Source organism: Ochlerotatus camptorhynchus, unplaced genomic scaffold (assembly GCF_037179485.1).
Source record: "Ochlerotatus camptorhynchus isolate MF236.1 unplaced genomic scaffold, CSIRO-AGI_Acam_v1.1 ptg000144l, whole genome shotgun sequence".
In the NCBI taxonomy this organism is placed as follows: Eukaryota; Metazoa; Arthropoda; class Insecta; order Diptera; family Culicidae; genus Ochlerotatus; species Ochlerotatus camptorhynchus.
In genome coordinates this window covers 745,509-768,457 of record NW_027040634.1, presented here as the reverse complement: position 1 = coordinate 768,457, position 22,949 = coordinate 745,509, and the positions used below count along the sequence as shown (strand labels likewise).

The window sequence follows — 22,949 nt, the reverse complement described above, 5'->3', positions numbered from 1 at the left end:
CATGTTCTGCATGAATCCACACACCCCTGATGTTATCTGTCAAACTTTCATAGCGAATCAAAACAAACATAGTATAGTAATAGAATTTCAACTAGAATAGGGTACGTTAATCGTTTGCTTGGGACCAATAGGCTACTAAAGTGGTGAGCCAATTTAAACTCGTTAGTTTCGTATTGATTGTTGATTATACTGCCATAAAGGTACACACTTAATCTAGCTCGGTAAAATAACCAACAGCCGATTACCTCGGCATTTACTTTTGCTGATATCTCTGCAAAATATCTTTTTGCTAGCTGATATTTCAGCAAATAGTTATTTGTTAGCTGAGTCTCGGCAATTGTTTTTACTGAATCTCAGAAAATAAGTTGCAGAACTACTCAGCTGTTGGAAGCTCGGCGAAAAAATTTAAGTGTGCTCACTTAAAAATTTTCGCCGAGATTCCAACAGCCGAGTATTTCTGCAATTTATTGTGCTGAGATTCAGTGGAACAATTGCCGAGACTCAGCTAACAAATAACATTTTGCTGAGACATCAGCAAAAGTAAATGCCGAGGTAATCACACCGACAAACCGACATGAATGATCATACAAAGTATCATCAAATTTCTGATCAAAGCACACAACTGACATCTGCCGTCGTGTTCGCGAAAAATGTGTATCCTAGCCACGAACACACATACTAAATGTATGAGTTGGTTCGTGTCTAATCTATTCCGGGCAAATTATTTTTATCTAGATAACAAATTACTATGGTTTTGACAGATGGGATCGCTGCATATTTGAATCCGCCGTTATGGATTCTCGATCAAGAGTTAAGTTTTAGTTTCGTGTCGGTTTGTCGGTGGTAATCAGCTGTTGGAGATTTTACCCAGAGTCGATGTTATAATAAGAGTCCGCCAAGAGAAAATGTTGCGAACAAGCAGCACTGTTTGTGATTTATTTTTCGTCAGAGGAAATGGCAACCAGATTTTTTTTGCGTTAGCATCGGATGAATTTTCTTTAGAAGTGAAATGTTTCATGTCGATAACGGAGCCTCTGGGAGACAAACACAATTATAGAACCTGAAAAATGTTCAATCAAGTGCTTGGTATAACTTATAAATACCGCAATGTACTAAATAAAGCGAAGAAACGTTTTTCGTCTAAAATTACTAAAATATTGTCAGTAATGAATGCAATACTTGTAGTTCACTGGCTGTGGGAACAATAATATTTATTTACTTTGCTCGTTTGGTACCCCGCTTGACAGTTCGATTGGTACTTCTGGTCTGGCTTAACTCTTGGCGGGACTCTTATTATAACATTGACTCTGATTTTACCGAGCTAGATTAAGTGTGTGAATGTAAAAACATTTAGATATATCACCGACAAACCGACATGAATGACCATGAAAATAACAATTAAATTTCTGATCAAAACACAAAACTGGCATCTGCCGCCGAGTTCGCGGAAAATGTTTATCCTAGCCACGAACACGCGTACAAATTTGATGAGTTGGTTCGTATCTAATTTATTCCGGACAAATTATTTTTAAATATCTACATAACTGATTTCTATGGTTTTGACAGATAGGATCGCTGCACATTTGAATCGGCTGTTATGGATTCTTGATCAAGAGTTAAGTTTAAGTTTCATGTCGGTTTGTCGGTGTATATATCACCGACAAACCGACATGAATGACCATAGCAAAAACAATAAAAATTCTGACCAAAGCGCACTAATGACATCTGGCTCCGGGTTCGCGGGAAATATTTAGCTAAGCCATGAGCACCCGCATGCAAAAGTTATGAATTGGTTCGTGTCTGATCTATTCTGGATAAATTATTTGTATCTAGATAAAAAAATCCTGTGGTTTTGACAGTTCGGATCACTGCACATATAAATAGACCGTTTACAATTTTCGGGAATAAGTCAGTGGGATCACACCATTAAAATTTGACCATAATATGGGAAATTGCTCTAATGTTGGCCTATGGATCTAAGATTGGGCCCATCGTTAAAAATCTGCTATTTATCCGTTTTATCTAGATGAACGCGTCATTGGGACGGTACTAATGGATATTTTTGATCACTATTGAAAATTTAGTCGATTGCTGAATTTATGTATGGGCCCAAATTAGGGGCATTTAGGCCGACATTACATCCATTTCCCCTATCAATGTAGAATTTTCCGTTTCTACCATTTCAACCCTTTTCGAATAATATCGCCTCGCATCCCACCATAACGATTATAATTTCTATGAATCCTGCTAGGATTGTTTTAAAGTGCACCTCAACCTTTCTGATTGTCGCATCCACCACCCTCACTCGGTAAATTCCGTTATACCCACGCACGAGCAGGAGTGTGGCTGCCAGTTCGGTTTGCAAAAATGGCAGCATAAAACATCGCATCACTCTTGAATGTGTGCGTGTGCATCTCGGTTAGACACAGCCGAAAGTCAGTAGGAAGAAAACGTCAAACGTCGTTCTTGCAAATCCATCAGCCGAAAATAAAATTCCTCGTTCTCGCCGTCGTCGATGTCGTTTTGTGCGTTCGATTAATGTTTACGTTTACGGAGTGGGCTAAATTCGCGTTTCGTTGAACGATGATGCCTCGCGGAATATAAATTTATGATCCGTCGCGAAGGGTGTATTTATATCGCTTTCATCCAAGTCCAATTTCAGTCAAGATTGCAATTCCATCACAGTGAACGGTATCAAAGCGAAAGGTGTTTTGTTATTGTTGTGTGATTTTGATTTGCCAGCTGCGCAAGTGGTTGTTTATTTATCAGGATCTGATATCGTCATTATTCAAAATATTTTGTAAGGAAGCTGGATTTGTGAAGTGCAATTAATATTTGGTGTTTTCGTGAATAGAGTAAAAAGCAGTGTTTTTTCGTTTAAAGAGTTTGAAAAACAATTCACTCATTGCTAGTTGAATCGACAGGACCTGTTCGGACACCTTCATCATGGATGATCTAGGTAAGTACTCTAGAATGTTTTAACTTTTTATTTTTATTTTGAATATCACAAAAATATCAATTTGGCAAATGATTCCTAAATATGTATGACCAAGCGTTCAAACACCTTTTTAATTTACCACCAATGTAAGATCTAGTGATGTTTCTGAATTGCATAGATTTTTTTTAAGCATTCACCAGATCTTTTTCGGCAATGCTAGCCAGTAAATTGCTTTTGAAAATATTCTATTTATCAGAAAATTTACATTTAAATGTACACACTAACTAGCAGGACGCCTCTAGAAAGAACTGTCCAAGACTATCTCATCATCAACATTACTTCTTTCTGAAAATTCCTAACAACTTTGATAGGATGCTCCTGAGAAAGTCTTCCGAGAAGTGATAAGTAATTCATGCCACTGTCCATAAATGCAGAACTGTTCCAAATGGACAGGAAGCTCAACAAAGTTGGGATGGGCACACTTTTAAAGGCTCGCAACATTCAACCAAGAATTCCTTAAATTAATTTCTTTTGAACTTTTTCTATTGAAGTTTAATTTTGAAAGTCATTCACGGATTTCAAGGGCTTCGAAAGAAGTAAGTTTCTGATAAATTCATGCTGGATGACCAATAAGAAGCGTGATTATTTTTTAGCACATTTTATAATCTGTGTATTCGGTATTGCCCTCCAGAGAATCTTAATATTCACTGCATGGTGTTACATACTCAATTTTGTTTATGACATTGCTCAGTTAAAACAGCACAGTCCAGCAAGAAATCATTCTCTTTCAAGAAAATTACTTAGATTATTCAGCTAACAAAATCAAATTACCACCGGAAGATATTTATTTCGTCGTGAACAACAGCATCAACCAGTTTGATCAATCCCCTTAGGAGTTTCATTATGGTAGCACACATTGGTTAGCACGCTCGATCACCGTGGTGGTTCCCCTAAAAGGAGTCCAAATTCTGCGTTCCTAGTTTGGGCATGGTTTTGCTGGCGAGCTAGTGCTTCAGTGTTCGTAATGGACTCACCTTATCTTGCATGTGGTCATCAGCGCAGCTATAAAAAAGTGTTGATTTTAATGGTTTCCTAAATTATTCAGTTGACAACTACGCTTGGAATCGACATTGCCGCAGGACTCGATCTCTGTGTCAAGGGCGGCATTAAAGTGTAGCACTGTTCCTAAATTATACGCTCAGACCTACTCACTTGGCATGAATGTACATCTTTTGGAATCGTATTTTTAGAATGTTCCGTCCACGATTCAATCGATCAGGCGGATGCAGTTTTTCCGATTCAAAAACACCTTCTCCCAGCAACCGGTAATTGATTCATAAGTCAACTGGGAAAATATTTTCCCTCGTCAAAACACTGCTGATGAAGCTAAAAGACTTCCGCTTCGTACGAACGCGACCTTATCGGTTTCACATCCAACCAAAACCATATGAGTCTTCCTCTAGTGGCACCGGGCAGCGATTCTCTCATTCATCTTTTCCACCCTTCCTTCAACATATCAGCAAGCATTCCTCGTCATGGTTTGGTCCAGCTTTAGCTGCCTGCCTGCCATCAATCGATCGTACGACACGTCAATCACGTCTCAAGCCATCGTCGTCGTCGTCTGTCGGATCGGCTACTGCTACCACGCAAGTTGCTGCGCTGACTATATCATCGAGCACAGCGCATAACACTATCGTTTGGTTTGGGGACCGCTGTTCTGGTTTAAGACTAAAAATAGTGCATTTTGGACTGCTACCACTCTACTAGCAGTTTTGAATTTGGGTGCATGGCATTCCGTCTTGCTCTCCTTCTTGAGGCGTTCAGTTAAGATTGTACTTCTAGCTGCACGATGGTTGCGTCAGTGCCATAGCTGCCAGTGCTTATGTTTCAAGGGGTTTGTTTGTGTGGCTGATGATCATGGGGTTTGGTTGGTTTTAGGAGTAACTCCGTTTGTACGCATCGAAGATATCGATCACTAGTTGGGAAAAACTACTCAGAAGCACTTGCACTAACGTCGTCGTGCAACGCTTGAAAACACGGTAGGTTTGCGCCCGATATTGGTTGTATTCAAATATTTTATGATACTGGTTATTTCATACTAAAGGTAATTTTGCAAAATACATATTGTATATCTATTTATGAAAAATCACCCCAAAGAAATTCTTAAAAAATATCAGCAGAAAAAAATACTATCTAATTTAATCTCAATAGCTTCATTGTGTCCATGATTACGAATAAGTTCGACGACGTTCAAAATTCACCCAAACACTTTTCAGGTGGTGTTACATGATTCTTTCTGAGAAGTTTTCTAAACTACAATGAAGTTCCTTTAGCTACCCCAAATTTCGCTAAATTTCTATGAAGTCCACTGATCTTCTTTGAAATTCAGGAAATTAATCTATAATTTGCTTGGCAAAATTGGAGTTTACTAAACTTCTAAGAAGATCTGTGAACTTCTAACAGGGTGGCAAGTGAACCAGGAAAACCAGGAAAACCGGGAAAAAGTCGGGAATTTATTTTCACCAGGAAATACCGGGGAAAAACCAGGAATTTCATAAATCCACCAGGAAAATAATCTTGTTTGTATAATTTAAATAGGTTTTAAATTTTATGTTTGTCAAAGTTTCATTTTATAATCAGGTCAAAACTAACCATTTTGTTCAAGCTAAATCTTTCACACAACTAAACATTGATGAACAAAATTTACCCTGAGAATTTAGTAAATATATTTTGTATTTATTTTTAATTTAATTTTTTTTTCAATTGCATGTATGATTTGTGCTTAATTGATAGCAGACTTAAGCAGTGCCGACGCGTAACTACTTTGAAGTACCTGTTCAACATGTTCAATAAAAAAGTTCTATTTCTAAAAACTTCAGATAACGCCTTCGAACTTCATGCAAGTTCTACAAAATTCGGGAAAGTCTTACAAGTTTCAGGAAAATCCTGTGAACTACTGTGATGACCTACGACGGTCAGGAAATCTCTCCGAACCTTCAGAGAAGTTCTACAAATTTCAGAGAAGTCTTACGAACTTCAGGGAAGTCCTTTAATCTTTGGGGAATAACTACGAATTTTACAGAATTTTCTACAGATTTAATGTAACTTCTACGACATTTAGGCATTGCTTAAAACTTAAGGACAATCCTATGACACTTATGGATTTTTTCCGTCCTTCAACATAGTTCTCCAAGCTCAAAAAAGTTCCTAGAACTTCCGAGAAGTCGATAGAACTACAGGCAGTCCTACGAAATTCATTGGAGCTCTCCAAACTTTAGGGAATTTCCAAGAAATTAAGGAAATATCCACAAGCTTTTGAAAAACCCTTCGATATTTAAAGCCTTATGAACTTCAGTGAAGCTCTTCTAAATTTAGGGTCCTCATATACAGTGACCCCGAACCAAAAAAAAATCCACCAGAATCATTATCAACATGTTTACTCAAACCTAACTATAATTATCATAAAAAAAAAACTTTTATGTGTTCTAATAATAAATCAGGTATTAAGAAAAAGAATAGAATATGTTTTAATTCATTTATTCAAAAATTCACTTTCTTATAACGTTTTGAAAAAAATGATAAGACAAGAAAAAAAATCCACTTCGTAAATCCAACAAAAAAAAATCATCGCAATATCGATTTGCGACCTTTAGTACCCAGTATGTCCACCATGAGCTTCAAGCACCTTCTGAAGACGTTTTGGCATGCTTTCCACCAAATTCTGCAGATGTAGATGGTCAATACTGCTCCAGGCTCGAGACAAGGCTGAAAAGTACGTGTCCTTCAGGGTGGCCAGCAAACCGGGAAAACCGGGAATACCGGGAAATATCCGGGAATTTGAAAAGTAACCGGGAAAACCGGGAAAAACCCGGGAGTTCGGTGAGAGAACCGGGAAAATAAATTAACCGTACCATAGGATAAATTTTTAAACCAGAATTTCAGAATAAATCATTGAAACAGAGTTATCCTTTACCAAATGAATGTTTTGCTCTATTTGCTGCTTTATTTTTTTAAGTTTCCCGTGTTATTGTTTTTAGAATTTAATCACTCAGCAATATTGAAAATTGATTTTTGTCGTCTTAATTTCAGATGTAAAGTGCAAGGTCCTTAAAAGAAAATATTGAAGATGCTGGACTTTCAAAACAAATATTTGTAAAAACCGAAACTGAATTATTCTTTTCCGGGGGTTTAATTTTTCGTTGTTCAAAATTCTCATGACATGAATTCCAGAATTAACTTGGAATTCGGCTCTGAATTATCTTGGAATTGTTCTAAAATAAACCAGAAGATACTCCGCGTAATAATTGCCGTTGAATTCTTTTTGGAATTTCCTTGCAACCTCGTCTAAGAATTTAATTGGAATGCTTCTTAGAATTCCCTTAAGCCTATTCGGAGACTTTGATTCCTTTGAAAATATTTTCAAAAATTTCTTTTAACTCTATTCAAAGCAGCAGAAATCTTTCGAAATTTTATTTAGAAACCCCTTGGAGTATTTTAAAGAATTTCTTTCTAATTCTCAGAATTTTTTGCAATAAATTTTGTTGGAGTTCTGTGATGAATTCTTCGCACTAGGGTTGAAATTATTGCCAGCACAATCTAAGAACTCTGTTTCTTGTTGAATTCTGATCATAATTCTCTTGGGATTCTTCTTAAAATTCATCTCTAATTTTCTTCACGATACCCATACAAATCTCATCAGAATCACGTAGGAATTTTCCGCAATGTTTTGTTTTTGACAACTCCTTTTTAAATCTTTTAAAATTATCTAACAATTTAATTTAGAATTTGCATTCTTCTCCACAGAAATCCTTCCAAATTCATCTAACAATTATTAGGGTTTTCATGTCAGAATAATTCTGGAAATCTGCTCAAAGCTTTTCCTTCGAAAACTGTGTGGGAATCTTTCTCAATATTTGTTTTAAATCAAAACTTTGAATTCTTTTAAAATTTACTAAAAAATCCAGGGTTTGTCCTCTAGATTCTATAGATTGTTATGTAATTTGTTATAACCCTTAAAATGCTTCCAAGTCTCAGAGCGTGACAATTATGACTCCACGACTCATAAGTATGATATTTATTTAATTTTTCATATCTGTGATCTTGATTATTTTCCAAAATCTCACATTTTAATTATTTTTACTCCAAATCTTGCATCACAAAGATTGTTAGTAATCACAAATTTTGAAAAATGGTTCTAGTTTCAGACACTACTCAAATTTTAAAGCCCCAGAATCTTGGGAATCTTCTTAAATCACATTGTTTGTTCTTTTTGTAAATTCCTTTCAGAGCGTTCTTAAAAATGCGTTCAATTTGGTTTTTTTTGTTTAATATTTACAACGGGGAATTTTTTAAGATTTAAACCGGGAAAACCGGGAAAAAACCGGGAATTTCAAAAAGAAAATTCACTGGCCACCCTGGTCCTTGTTCGTAACACCAGTCTTATCAACCTTATTAACCAGAATTGCCCATAGATTTTCAATAGAGTTCAAATCTGGGTTTTGGGCAGGCCACTCCAATGGTTTGATCCGCTTGGATTTGAAGAAAGCCTTCGTTTTTTTGGCAGTATGCTTCGAATCATTATCTTGTTGGAAGATGTAGTCCTTTCCTACTCGAGTTTTTGCCACGGATTCCTGGAGATTATCATTGATGATATCGATGTAGGCATCAGCATTCATTATGCCATTGATCCGTACTAAGTTTCCTACTCCAGCCCATGCGAAACAGCCCCATACCATTATGTTCCCACCGCCGTGTTTTACAGTAGGCTGAAGATGTCGATCCTGTAGGGCTTCATCTGGTTTTCTCCACACTCTCAATCGACGTTTTCGATTGAAGAGCTCGAACTTTGACTCGTCGGTCCACAAGACACGTTTCCAGAAATTCACCGATTTATTGATATACTTTTTGGCGAATTCAAGACGTGCTTTCTTATTCTTGGCATTGATGTACGGCAGCTTTCTTGCGAATTTGCTCTTCAAACCTTGTTCACTGATCCTGCGGCTGATTGTTCGATCGGATATCGAAAGCTGAAGGTTCTCCTTGATCGACCTGATCGTTATTGAAGGGTTTTTCTTTATTTCCCGGATAATCATTGTATCAGTCCGATGATCCGTTTTGCGCACGCCTCCTCTACCTGTTCTGTCAGTCACGGATCCGATCTCCTGATATTTCGCCCAAATCTCCTGAACTGCTCCCCGGCTAATGTTGTACTTTGCAGCAATTTTCCGTTGTGATACCTTGTTCTGGCAGTCTTTTACCACCAAATTTCGGATGGAAATTGAAATTTGTTTGCCAACCATGATTTTTCGGCGAGATAACACTATTTTCCGCGATAAGCAACTGACGGACGACTTAAAATGGCGGCAAATGACGGAGTGTTGATGTTGACATATTTCAAAACTAATTCCGAGGGGTTTTTCAATGTTTAATTACAATTGGGAATAATTCGCCGATATGGAATCGATTTCTTGTGTCGAATTTATGAAATAGAGTTTTTTTCTTGTCCTATAATTTTTTGTTGATTTTTTTTCAAAACGTTACAAAAAAGTAAATTTTTGAATAAATGAATTAAAACATCTTCTTTTCTTCTCTTAAATACCTGATTTATTATTAGAACACATAAAAGTACTTTTTTTGAGAAGTATGTTTAGGTTTGAGTAAACATTTTGATACTAACTCAGGTGGATTTTTTTCGTTGCGGGTCACTGTATATATTCAGTTAAGTCCATCAAACATCAGGGAAGTCCTCAGACCTTCAAAAAAGTTGTTCGAACTTGAAGGAAGTCTTACGAACTTCTGAGAATTTCTACGCACTTCGTGGTACTTCTACGATATTTAAGAAATTCCTATGAATTTCAAAAAACTCATAAGATCTTAAAAAAGTCCTTCGAACTTCGGGGAAGTCCCATGAAATTCAGGCAATACAAACTTCAATGAACCGAACCCTTCAGGAAAGACCTTAACGCTTCAGGGAAGTTCTACGAACTTTAGGGAGCTTCTATGAACTTCAGCAGTCAGTCTTTTTAATAATAAGAGTTAGTAAGCCAGCGTTATTTATGAAATCTCTTAATCATATGATTTTGAAATCAAATTTTAATCAAAATTCCGCTAAATAAGATCCTTAAGGGGGGAGGTAGCTTATCGATTCTTCCGGTTCGCCTCCTAGCATCGTGCTATAAGGTACCAGGCGATAACCAGGGTAGTTGATCGATAGCTCGATGACGTCATTTCGTTGGCGTCTGCAATGTGAAATTCTCATAGCAGGCGTTGACGATGGGACGTTGTCGAGTTGTTGAATAGCAACTATCGTGGTAACTCACCGATTACCTGTCGATTCGCCAAATTTGGAAAGACGTCTGCATTGAATTATCTCATATAATAATATTCCGCCCACTATATCACAAGAAATTGCGAGTAGCTGAGTGGAATGGAGATAAGTTAAGCATTGGGTACAGGACCAAGTCTCCCCTGGGTGGTGCCAAAAGATGAGCGCAATAGAATCATCAAGTTGCCATAAGGCACGGAATGAGACTATTGCATGGCTGGGTAGTCAAAGTCTTCCATTCGTTTGTCATTTCAGGTGGATTAGAACAGGTTTAGGTTTAGGGTGGGCGTTGGCCAGATTTGGATAGGATAGGATAATCCTAAATAGGACCTAGATTATTTAATACACTAGTAACCTCAACTTCTGTCACAATGTTTCATTGTGACTAATCAACACGCAATGGGTAAAATATCAAATTTGCGGTAAATTTGAAAAAAGGGAACTTGGAGTGTAGAGCGCACTGCCCACTGGACGATTCTGAAGCCTCACCAAGTGAGTGGGTTACGGGTTTATTTGATTGTACGTCATTTCCAAGTTATATATAGATACATTCATACCATTGGCATTTTGTATTTGAGATAAGACAGAGACAGATCGTTATTACATTTTTTTTTGCTGTGCGCTACACCACCGGAGCCAGCAAAGTTCAACAATCCATCGTTGCTTATGCCTTTGTTGTCGTTTGGAACCAGTTTTGCGAGGTAGGCGACGATTGTGCGTATTTCTCGCGTAACTTTTGAAAAGGGCCTATTTATAGCCTGAACAATACGTAAAGAGCAAATTGAAACATTGAACGTCGCGTGAAAGTGGAACTTAATGAAGGCCTAAGTACTTTTTCGTAGTTTTTAGTTTTCGGATTTGAAAGATCGTTGGTTACAGTGGCCTGCTTACTGAGCAGAAAAACGCGGTCCCAGGTCAGATTTATGGTAAAATCGCTTGTGTATCGTGTATTTTGCGAAACTCGTTGTTGTCGTTGGTTCCGGATTTGAATGGATACACAAATTTGAGCAACGGTATTATGTGATATGAGGGGCTCGGTGGCCTTAGAGCAACCGTTTTTGCTTACTGAGCAGAACATCATGAGTCTAATCTCAGGCCCATCCACATTCAAGATTCGTCAATCGTTTTATTTGTTAATATGACTAAATGGTAATAACAGCAACTCGGTGATTAAAAAGGTGCTCGTCTGCCTAGTGGCAAACGTTTTTGCTTACTGAGCAGTAGACCGTGGGTTTAGTCCCAAGCTCCTTCGCGTTATATGATCGTTAGGACATCAATTTAGCTTATCGTTTACCAAAACGAACCCTGCTGCAAACCCAACCCTCTTATCCAACATCCCAGTGATTCCTCGTGGAAGTGCAGAGGTGTTCTCGGCTTCCATCAAAGCGAGTGTCATGTCAACACAATCCTTCCCATTCCTTTCTTGACCTGTGTTCGGGTGCGGCCGGCGCTGGTATTGCCTAATTTAAGATCACCAGTTTTTACACATTGAGGATGATTGCTAGTCCCAAGCATCGTCTATTGGTTCGCTGTGTAATTACAGCTGATCTGGCAGTAACAGAGTAGCAACCGTGGGCGGTCAATCAAGCTCAAGCTCCGCTAAATAAGATCCTTAATCGTTGGCAACTTGCGGAAAATTTAAACAAACCGGAAATCCGTAAACTTGCTAGAAGCAAAGATTTGTTTAAAGAGTCCTCATTCATATCACACTTCGCAATTTCACCTTGAGATAAACGTTGACTAAAAATCTCAATAATAAAGTTAAAAAAAACGCAGTTTCAAAAACAGAAATCTCAAGATTTAGGGGCTTATAGATCTCTAAATTTCAGACATTAGTTAGGGTTCCGCGCTAGTCCGTCGTATCTCAGCTTTTCTTCGTCATACACCCCTAAAATCGCTCATTTTACGGTTCATCGCAAATGTTTCAGTGTCAATCGTAATTAATCTTGTAAGCAAAGATGTTTTTGCAAAAACATGAGTGAAAACGCTTTGCTATTATAGTTTTAGCACATAGAATGGAAATAGGTGCCATGATACGATGAAGTAGCGCGGCTCCCTACTAGCTTCTTTACAGCAAACAATCAGATAAAGATTTCACGGGCATTCACAAGAACCTTAATACCTATTTTGGTTTGCGAAATTCCGCATTGCGCGAAGAACGATGGTACAAGGATTCACTTTATTTATCTTTTTTATTAAAAATTGTTTTATAAATACATGGTTTTTAAAACCAGGAAATTTTTAAATCATTGACCAGGAAAACCAGGAAAAAAACCAGGAATATCAAAATAGAAATTCACTTGCCACCCTGTTCTAAAGTAACTCTGAGATGATCAGGGAACTGATGAATAGAAGTTACTGCGAAGCTTGAAGAACATTTGAGAGGTTTGACGACCTAAAGATAGGTTAGGAGGTTTGGAGGAGGTTCAGAGAGCTTCGGCGAAGAGCTCTGAAGGAGTACATATATCTAATGTTGTGAAAGATCTGAGAGGTTTAAGAGATTTCAGAGTTTTATTTAAAAGATATAAAATACACAAATACTATCTAGGATTCACAGAGATTTAGGCATCTTCGAAAAATCCAGCAAAAACTGCAACCATTTTAAGTCAGAGCATTATTTTAAGTTCCTCCTGAGCACTTATTGAGAGTGCGTCCATTATACTAAAGATTGTCCGTTATACCACAGACAAACAGACATAAAACATTGAATATTTCTCACTGTTGAACATCGTCGCTAAAACACTACGGCCATCTGTTGAGTATACTGTGGTGGGTAGTAGGCTGAACGGATGGCGGTAGTGTGTAAACGTCAAACGCAAGGGAATTGGCCATGCGCGCCACAGGTGGCGGTACTACCAACTACGATACTTTTGAATTGATCGTTAAATGCTTGTTCGATGAACAACTTGCGAGTGTTATGTCTGTTTGTCTGTGGTTATACTAAGGATGACTTGGAGTTTGTTCTAAACCCACTGACCATAAGGAAAAGCCTAGTAGATAGAAGAGAAGTTTACTTATTTACCTTCAACACTCCATCTAAATCGAACCAACCGTAAACAAATGTTTTGGCGTCTCATATATGATTTAGTCACCGCTCACTTTGTATTCAAATGCATCCATCTAAAAAAATTGTTGTAAGGTTACAAATTTCAGTCATGTAAACACAACGGTAAATAACATCACAGAAACAATTTCTTACCGCCACAATTGTAAAAAGGGGGCTTATTAGTAAGTTACATGCAGACAACCGGGTTCCCCATTGAACAAACGAATGAACGATGACGACAGATCTCTCTCGTCTGTTTTCTGCCGCCGTATTTGTTGCTCTTGTGACGCTTCCTCGTGGCCGGTTGTATGTTGTAATAATACCTTACCTACTACTAGATCAGGTCTACTACCATAAGCATACTAGCGTCCCTTCTCGATCACAATGATGCATCACCCCGGCAACGACGACGACGATGACGACCACGATGGCTAGAAGCAAACTGCACTGCGAACCACCGATTAGTCTCGTCTATGATCGCGATCTCGTCAGTACCTTTCCTCGTTCGTTTGCTGGATCTCCCCTAACGCGCGTAATACCAAACAGTTTTCGGCATTAGTGAAAACGACGACGAAACCATGGTTAGAGCTAGTTGATGAAAGTGACGTGATCTAATTAGTTAATTAAAATTGATTAAGTGGAGAGTGTTTTTCCGGATTATGGTTCTGGCTTGGGAAATCTCGGTTTACATGTGCCCTTCTACCATGCTGAACTGAAACTCCACTCAACGGGCGGGCGGTAGTTAGCGTGTTAGACAAGATGTCACACTGTGTCAAGAAGTGGTGTGCCTTTTTTTTTTGGTTGAAACTGGAGGGGCGTGACAGAGGTCGGATAGAGCAGGGTGATCAACCGGCAACAGTACTCGCTCTGCTTGTTTACATTGCCGCTAAGTGATATTTGTTTATTGGTCGGTGGGTTACGACTTGTGCAGAGTCGCGCGGGGCAGGGCGATTCAACGAGTGGTGTGTACCGAGATGAATTTGTAGCGATGAAATGCATCGAAAAAGCAGCGGATTGGTATTGTTGTTATTAGTCTAAATATTTTAATTACGGAAGGGGAATTATGTAAAGCTTGTGTTGCTGCTGTCAGTACTAATTATCACCTTGTCAACAAGTCCGTGAGTAATCAGACTGGAAGTCAAAGGCAAAGAAAGGAAAGTGAGATCAATGTAGGGGAATTTACGTATTCTCGTCAATCTAAGCAGCGTCCGAACTTCTATTAGCGATTTCTCAGTGTCACACAAATACATGACAGGTTTGTTTGTTGACATTTATCTGCTGCTTGCTGTTCTACCAATTCCAATCGACAGAATTGATCAAAACGGGTTGAACATGTTTTTACAACGCTCCAAACTTCTCAGGTGAGAGTGACTATTGTCGGCAGTCTCTTTTTCTTCGGCACCATTTCCATTTGAACTGCGTGTTAACCAGCTGTTCTATTATCGGCAACTCGAAATCAGCCGTATTTTGTAGTATGTATATTTCATTTAAAGAAAAATATGGTATGACAGGAATTCACAGTCGTAAAAATGTAATCAGATTGAAGCTGAAAAGGTAAGGAATCGGCTTAATACATTCACCGAAGAGTTTTGATGGGAAAATACAGTAAAATAAACGTTTCAATTTCGGTTCCCGAAAACAGTCAATGGGTGCCGAAGCCATAATTTACCCTAGTTTGTGTTTGTTGGTTGATAAATCTGTGATGATCTTGTGGAGATAGGGAAATGTTGTTGGCATCAGTTGTTCTGCAAGAAGAATGTCGTGGGATGCCTTCAGTAAGCTTCCCAATTTAACGGTAAACTCACGGAGTCACGGAAAATCTGTTTGAAAAATAAATATGTAATGGCTAAGGCTGCCATTGAAATAAGTCTGAATGGTGTAGATTATTGTGATCACATTAACCTTAGCAAGGTTAGATGTATTATATTTGTTGCCTAAAAAATGTTGTTCTGGAACAAAAGTATTTGGTCAAATTGTAAAACATCGCATGAAATTCGATGTTTTGTTCTGGCGGGTCATTATCAATAACCGTTCAGGTCAGTAACCCTTTTTCAGTTCTAAAATGGTTTAGTAAGCTCGATTCAACGTATTTTTCATCTTATGTTTTGTTAGACGTAGATAAATTTGAGTTATTACTTAAAACTGCATGACAAGATTTTATTTTCTCAGCTGTATTGATTGATTATGTTCGCCCATATCAATGTTTGTCAATATATCTTTCACAAAAAGTAATAACGCATTTTTTAATTCCTACAGCTGTTATTGCTGTTTTTAATTTAAACCTGTATTGATTTGCGTTCAAACAGGTCTTGATGGTTCTTTTGTATAATTTTATGTGCAGTTCTCTTCTTGGGTTAGTTCAAAAGCTACAAAATAAGCTTAATAAGAATGCGTAATATGAATATTTACATCCATTCTACCCAAAAACATGTCGAAGCGAGTCCAATGACGTTTCAATGTATTTGGACGGAATTGAAATCAAGAAGCAGTGTTAGATTTTTAACAATATCTGAACAATTCGTGACTCTTTATCAAATATAACGGTACGGATGGGAAGATATGTAAATGTAGAAGTCTTGGGGGTAAGTATTTATCTATGTTCTCTATAGCATTCTCTTTCAATTGGAATCGTATGCCAAGGAGCGAACTTTTGGCCACTTTTGTCCAGTCCTTTTCAAATTCTTCGATTGAATTCGCTACCTTTAATTGTTTCCGTAGATATCCCTTGGAAAGGGTCCAACAAGTTCCGATTGGCCGGGCCTCCGGACAATTCGGAGGATTCACCTCTTTTGGTACGTATTGCACATTGTTTGCTTTGTGTCAAGTTACCGTGTCCTTCGAGCAGTGCATTGACGCCAAATCGGGCCAAAATTGTACTGGGCCATCATGTTGACGGATCATGGGCCGCAGACGCCGATTCAAATACTCCGGAACGTAAATGTCAGTGTCCATCGTCTCCTTCGTCCTTCCTGGTCCGACATCCCTTAGAATTGCACCTGCATCACAGTGTTACGCCAATTCACTCGGTCCGTGGCTGCTTGTATCCAATTTCTTGACCGTCCCACACTTCCAAGATCCTGCTCCACTTGGTCTAACCACCTTGCTCGCTGTGCTCCTCTTTGTCTTGTACCGGCCGGATTCGAGGCAAACACCATTTTTGCGGGATTGTTGACCGGCATTCTTAAAACGTATCCCGTCCAACGTACCCGTTCTGCTTTCGCAACTTTCTGGATACAGGGTTCGCCATAGAGTTGCGCCAGCTCGTGTTTCATCCTTCGCCTCCATACACCATTCTTACATACCCCGCCAAAGATGGTCCTAAGCACTCGTCGTTCGAAAACACCCAGTGCTTGCAGGTCCTCCTCGAGCATCGTCCACGTCTCGTGCCCGTAGAGAGCTACAGGTCTTATCACCGTCTTGTACATGGTACATTTAGTACGGAGGTGAAGTTTACCCGACCTCAGGGTCTTGTGGAGTCCGTAGGAAGCACGACTTCCGGCAATAATTCGCCGACGAATTTCTCTGCTGCAGTTGTTATCCGACGTCATCAATGATCCGAGGTACACACATTCATCCACCACCTCGAACTCATCTCCGTCGATTGCCACGCTTCTGCCTATGCGAGCCCTATCCCGCTCGGTTCCGCCAGCTAACAGATACTTTGTCTTGGACGTATTCGTAGTCCTTTGCGAGTTTCAAACGAGTCCGATAACGCACCCGATATCTTCACGCAGCACTGTACACCATCCATCGTAGCCCTGATCAGTCTGGTCAGCTTCCCGGGAAAACCGTTCTCGTCCATAATCTTCCATAGCTCTTCACGGTCAATAGTGTCATAAGCGGCCTTGAAATCGATGAATAGGTGGTGCGTAGGGACTTGATATTCACGACACTTATGGAGGATCTGCCGCAACGTAAAAATTTCGTCCGTTGTCGATCGCCCGTCCACAAAACCGGCTTGATAACTTCCCACAAATCTGTTTGCTAGCGGCGATAAACGACGAAAGATGATCTGGGAAAGCACTTTGTAGGCCTTGTTAAGAATAGTGATCGCTCGATAGTTCTCACATTCTAGTTTGTTGTCTTTTTTACATACTGGGCATATTACTCCCTCTTTCCACTCCTCCGGTAGCTGTTCTGACTATCAGTCGGTGCAGACAAGTGGCCAACTTATCCGGGCCCATTTTGATAAGTTCCGCTCCGATACCATCTTTCCCAGCTGCTTTGTTGTTCTTAAGCTGTCGGATAGCATCCTTAACTTCACCTATCGTGAGAGCTGGCATGTCCCCTACATCCGCTGTACCGACGAAGCCATTCCTCCTGCCGCCTTGGTCCTCCGCCTCTGCGCCGTTCAGATGTTCATCGTAGTGCTGCTTCCACCTTTCAATCACCTCACAGATACCCCCTTCCTTATCCCGACACATTTCGGCTCGCGGCACAAAGCCTTGACGGGATGCGTTGAGTTTCTTGTAGAACTTGCGTGTTTCTTGAGAACGATACAGCTGCTTCATTTCTTCGCACTCCAGCTCTTCCAGGCGGTGCTTCTTATCCCGGAAAAGATGGGTTTGCTGTCTTCGCTTCTGTTTATATCGCTCCACATTATGACGGGTTCCTTACTGCAGCATCGCCGCCCGCGCTGCGTTCTTCTCGTCCAAAACCGTCTGACACTCTTCGTCGAACCAATCTTTCCGTCGATTCTGCTCCACAAACCCAACGGCGCCTTCAGCAGCGCTGTTAATGGCTGCCTTCACGTTGTCAAGAGGGGCTTCGGTGAGCTCTCCTTCATCCGAAAACGCTGCGTCGAGGCATTGCACGTACTCAGTTGCGACTTCGGGCATCTTCAGTCGCTCCAGATTGTACCGTGGCGGGCGTCGGTACCGAATGTTGTTGGCAACGGAAGTTTTTGGCGCTTCTTGACCATTACAAGGTAGTGGTCCGAATCGATATTTGCACCGCGATAGGTCCTGACGTCGATAATGTCCGAGAAGTGCCTTCCGTCGATCAAAACGTGGTCGATTTGCGATTCTGTCTGCTGCGGTGATCTCCAGGTGTACCAATATGCTGGAAGTAGGTACTACGTATGGCCATGGTCTTTGAGGCGGCGAAATCGATGAGTCTAAGGCCGCTGGCGTTCGTTAGCTGGTGAGCGCTTAACTTTCCTATAACCGGTCTGAATTCCTCCTCCTGGCCGACCTGAGCTTTAAGATCTCCGATGACGATTTTGGCTTGGGCAGCTGTCGTATTCCCGTTCCAGCTGCGCGTAAAAAGCGTCTTTATCGTCATCATCACTTGCTAAGTGAGGGCTGTGCACGTTGATTATGCTGACATTGAAGAAACGGCCTTTGATCCTCAACTTGCACATTCTGCTATCGATTGGCCACCACCCAATCACGCGCTTCTGCATTTCGCCCATCACGATGAAAGCAGTACCCAGCTCATGTGTATTGCCGCAGCTCTGGTAGATGGTATAACTATTCCTATACGTATGTACCGACGATCCCTTCCAGCAAACCTCCTGCAGCGCTACGATGTCGAACTTGCGGACCCTCAATAAATCGGAAAGAATTCGGGTACTTCAGAATAATTAAGTTCCATGTTCCGAGTTTCCAATCGTTAGTCCGTTTCCGTTACTTGGGTCTATGCCGATTGTTCCGGTCCGTATTTACATTGCTTGCTTCCTGTACTTTTGTTTTTTACGGCTGGCTTGTAGGGCCTGCACCAACCCCCATTGTCTCGCCGGGGGACCACCGTGCACAGCACTGTTTAGAGTCCCACGCTGGCACCAGGACGTTGATCACCCGCTCCTAACATGGATAACAGACGCCGTTTTGAGCCGCACCTCCATGGTGAACAGACGCTCGAAGACTGCACTCTCCGGAGAGAGGAGGCCCCCCCTTCCCTGTCAGCATACGAGCAAGGTCCCACCGGGGTTGGTTACCCGATCTTCCCTATGGTTACTCGTACCCCAGCCCAGGCTTATTTCTGACTCCTTTTCAGCTTCTTCTGCTTCTTGAACGTTTTCAACCCGTTTCTTGTCTTGACACGTTGGACGTTACTCTTCGATGTTCTCAGTTTTTTGGTCAAATCACGAACAGAGACACTTTTCTTATTGACGACAGCTTGGGTGATGTTGTGGTTCAGTTTTCGCACCGGTCCCGGTTTACGGTGGTGTGTCCTCGAAGGTAAATTCTTCACCGAACTTCCGTATGGTGGTTTGGACTGCTTTGATACTTACTTCCTCCATTTTCGCCAACTTCCTTACTGATAGGTTGGAAATAATGCACTTTGTGTACGATCTGTTTGCACTTTTCCGGGAAAATGCCTCGCATTTTGATGATTTTATAAAGAAAAATGCACTTTGCGCCCACAAACTTGTTCAGCGATAAGTAAACAAAAACACACATCGATGAACAGCTGATAAATCATCATCGGGGTAGAAATGGCGCCGAGTTGAAAGTGTGCTTATACTTTCTAAGACACCCTATAGTCCGAGATTTCGAATATTCTTCTGTAGATTTCATTGTTTTCTAAAATAGAGAATAGTTTCTTGATTATTAATTCTATTTTAACGCATTTTTTTTTAATTTGCTGTTATGCAGCATTGATTTACTTCTAAAAATGCTAAAAATGCTGGATCTTTACATTTTTTAATATTTGCTGATAATTTAAACCGATTTCCAAATAAATTGTTAGAAATATATAAATTTAGTAGGGTAAATGTTGGCTTCGGCACCCATTGACTGTTTTCGGCAACCAAAATTTAAACGTTAATTTCACTATGTTTTCCCATCAACGCACTTCCCTGAATGTGTCCAAACGATTGTTTAGCCTTTCAGCTTCAATCTGATTATATTTGAACGATCGAGCAATCCAGTAATGCTACATTTTTCTTCAAATAAAGCATACGCACTACAAAATGAGGTTGATTTCGAGTTGCCGATAATAGAACAGCTGGTTAACACGCAGTTCTAATGGGAAGGTTGCCGAAGAAAAAAAAAACTGCCGACAATAGTCACACTCACCTGAGAAGTTTGGAGCGTTGTAAAAACGCTTTCAAAACGTTTTGAAAAATTCTGTCGATTGGAATGGATAGAGAAGCAAGCAGCAGATGAATGTAAACAAACAGACACATCATATATGTGCGTGACGCTGAGAAAATGCTAGTAGAAGTGCAGACGCTGCTTAGATTGACGAGAATACGTAAATTCCCCTATAACAAGTTTTCATATATTTTCTAAAACCATGATTTATTAAACCGGGAATTGTTTGAATTATTGACCACAAAATCCGGTAGAAAACATGGAATTTTAAAATGGTAATTCTGTTACCACCCTTCATTTCAAACTGTTAATTGTGATTATGTATTTAATCTTTAAAGGGGGAGGAGGGATAAGTTCGTGCTACGTAATTTGAGGGGGTCTTACTGTTACATAGAAGTGAATGAGGGAACAAAATCCAGATTTTTTGCGTTACCTTATCCTACAACCCTAATAAAATTGTTAGGGTTATTTTGCTTAACGACGTATTCGGGATATCACCCAAAACCATTTGTGGAATAGTTCAATTATTTGGGTTAGGGAAGATGTATTTTCAAATCTTCAAAAAAACAACAACTTGCTGAAGGGAACATTCTGTAAACCCTGTGGCCGGAATCCAGATCCAAATGTTAATCTCAGTAGTAAAATAGTTCCATATTTTCAACTATCTTATCCACAACAGTGTTTCATAAACAAACACCCCTCTATTGAATAAAACGACCTATTCACCCCGTACTGCATGGCCAACTGTTCCTTGAACATAATCTCATCGGATGCTTCCGTGTATGTAATTACAAAACCGTCGTATGATGAAGATTGCATGTGTTACAACAACTGGGTTCAGTCAGAGCCGGTTGATCCTATGTGCCGTTGTTCCGATGGGATCACAGATGAATCTACGCAGTTATTTCAAGAATTCCTTCATTCCCAAGAATTCCCCATCCGTCCTCATACTCGGCACGCGCACACACACACATACGGGTAAATCCAATATGGGATTATATTGCGTCACAGGCGCATCTTGGCCAGGCCAGGGCACTGATATGTGTCGCGCGCGATGCGAACAAACTATAAATAGTCATCAAGCACTCAAGCCAGCGATCACGTTTTGCATGTCAACCTGCACCGCTCTCGTAAGAATAGCATAATCTCCATACGTAAGCCTAAGGATTTGTCCGGAATTACTTTTACTAGCACTAGACGTGTAATAAATATACCAACAAGGCCGGCGTCGATGACGAAGACGACAGACGGCACCGGCAATTTGTTTGGTTTAACCGACGACTTGGTTATTTATGTGTATGCCAAATAAAGTAGTGAAAACATCTGTTTGCTCAAAAGCTCAACGACGGCGGTCGTTAGATTCGATTACGCTTCTGAGTTCGGTACAATGTACATTATTAGGGTTGCGATCGCTACGACCCATGGACGAATGCCACGGTCCACCAAGAGCACGATTTCACGATCGCACCACTGTTGACGCTATTGACGAAGATCGCGATGATCAATTGGCGGCGGGAGCAGCTGCCGCCACCACCGCCATCGGCGTCGGCGCTCTTGATCGATCGTGTACAAGTGGTATTGCTGCCGCAATTGTGCTATGAGTATATAGTACAATCATGGCAGTATACTTATTCACTTGTTGCGTGCCTGACCTTTCTCAAGTTTACGGCCTAATCGTTAAGAAGGCATCAGCAGTAGCAGCAGCAGGAGCAGATCGAGAAGTGAAGGAAAATTTCCTTTTTTGGCACAAATTGGTCATGCTTTTTGGTGGCCCTTTTGCAGCGGTCAACCTTCGGGCAGGAGAAACGATTTCCTGGTTTGTGGTGTTATAAGCGGATGTAACTGCTTGTTCCACTCAGGAACAATCCTGATGAAACGATGACACCCCATTAGCCATACGGATGATTGCCATAATGGACGAAACGATTGCCATAGCGGGTGTTTGTTATAAATTGCAAAATTCTACCGAAATAATTTATTCGAATACGAGTTTTTTACTTGATTTGAAGGTATTTGCCATATTCATCGTAGGTACCTCTCTATTTTGTTAGTGTAAAAATGTGAAAAATAGTAGAATTAATAATATCATTATTGATTATCTCATACAGTATCCCATTATTTGCGGGCAAAAAAGCATCCAAATATAATATTTTTTTCAGCAATATGTGTTATAGTACACATTTAAATAATCAATGATTTGTTTAGTTCGAGGGAGATGACACATCTAAATCTCAATTCTAGATGCTCAACAAATCTCACAGTAGCGATTCGATCTTCGAAAAATGTTCTATCATTTCTCGCATCTACTTGCATCACGCATCATATTTTTGCAGGAAATCTTCAGAATCTTCATCAATCTTCTTACTATCTACTCAGCGTGTGCGTAGCTAACAACAGAAAAACTTATTTTTTTTTTCCTGCATCGTAGATAGAGTCGCCTCCCTCGGTTTAGTTATTTCTTTTGCCAATACTGTATGACATTCCTCCTAATTACATCACCCCTAATGACCCACTACCCCAAAAGGCACATTTCCTTTAAAAATCCGTTGCCTTAACGGGAAGCTTATAAAAAAATGGTGAGGTTGTGTACAAGACAAGATC

At 40.1% G+C, this 22,949-nt stretch overlaps 2 protein-coding genes across 2 annotated transcripts in view; one reads left to right on the top strand and one right to left on the bottom strand.

Annotated features, from left to right (window-relative positions):
• The window catches only part of IKKbeta (I-kappaB kinase beta), a 526,241-nt gene that overhangs the window by 220,791 nt on the left and 282,501 nt on the right, over positions 1-22,949 (bottom strand). The window lies entirely within an intron of this gene.
• The window catches only part of Pax (Paxillin), a 198,687-nt gene continuing 178,608 nt past the window's right edge, over positions 2,871-22,949 (top strand). The window contains exon 1 of the mRNA XM_065221558.1: positions 2,871-2,959. Within this exon, the coding sequence (XP_065077630.1) occupies positions 2,947-2,959 (13 nt within the window). The 5' untranslated portion in view covers positions 2,871-2,946. The remainder of the gene's footprint in view (positions 2,960-22,949) is intronic.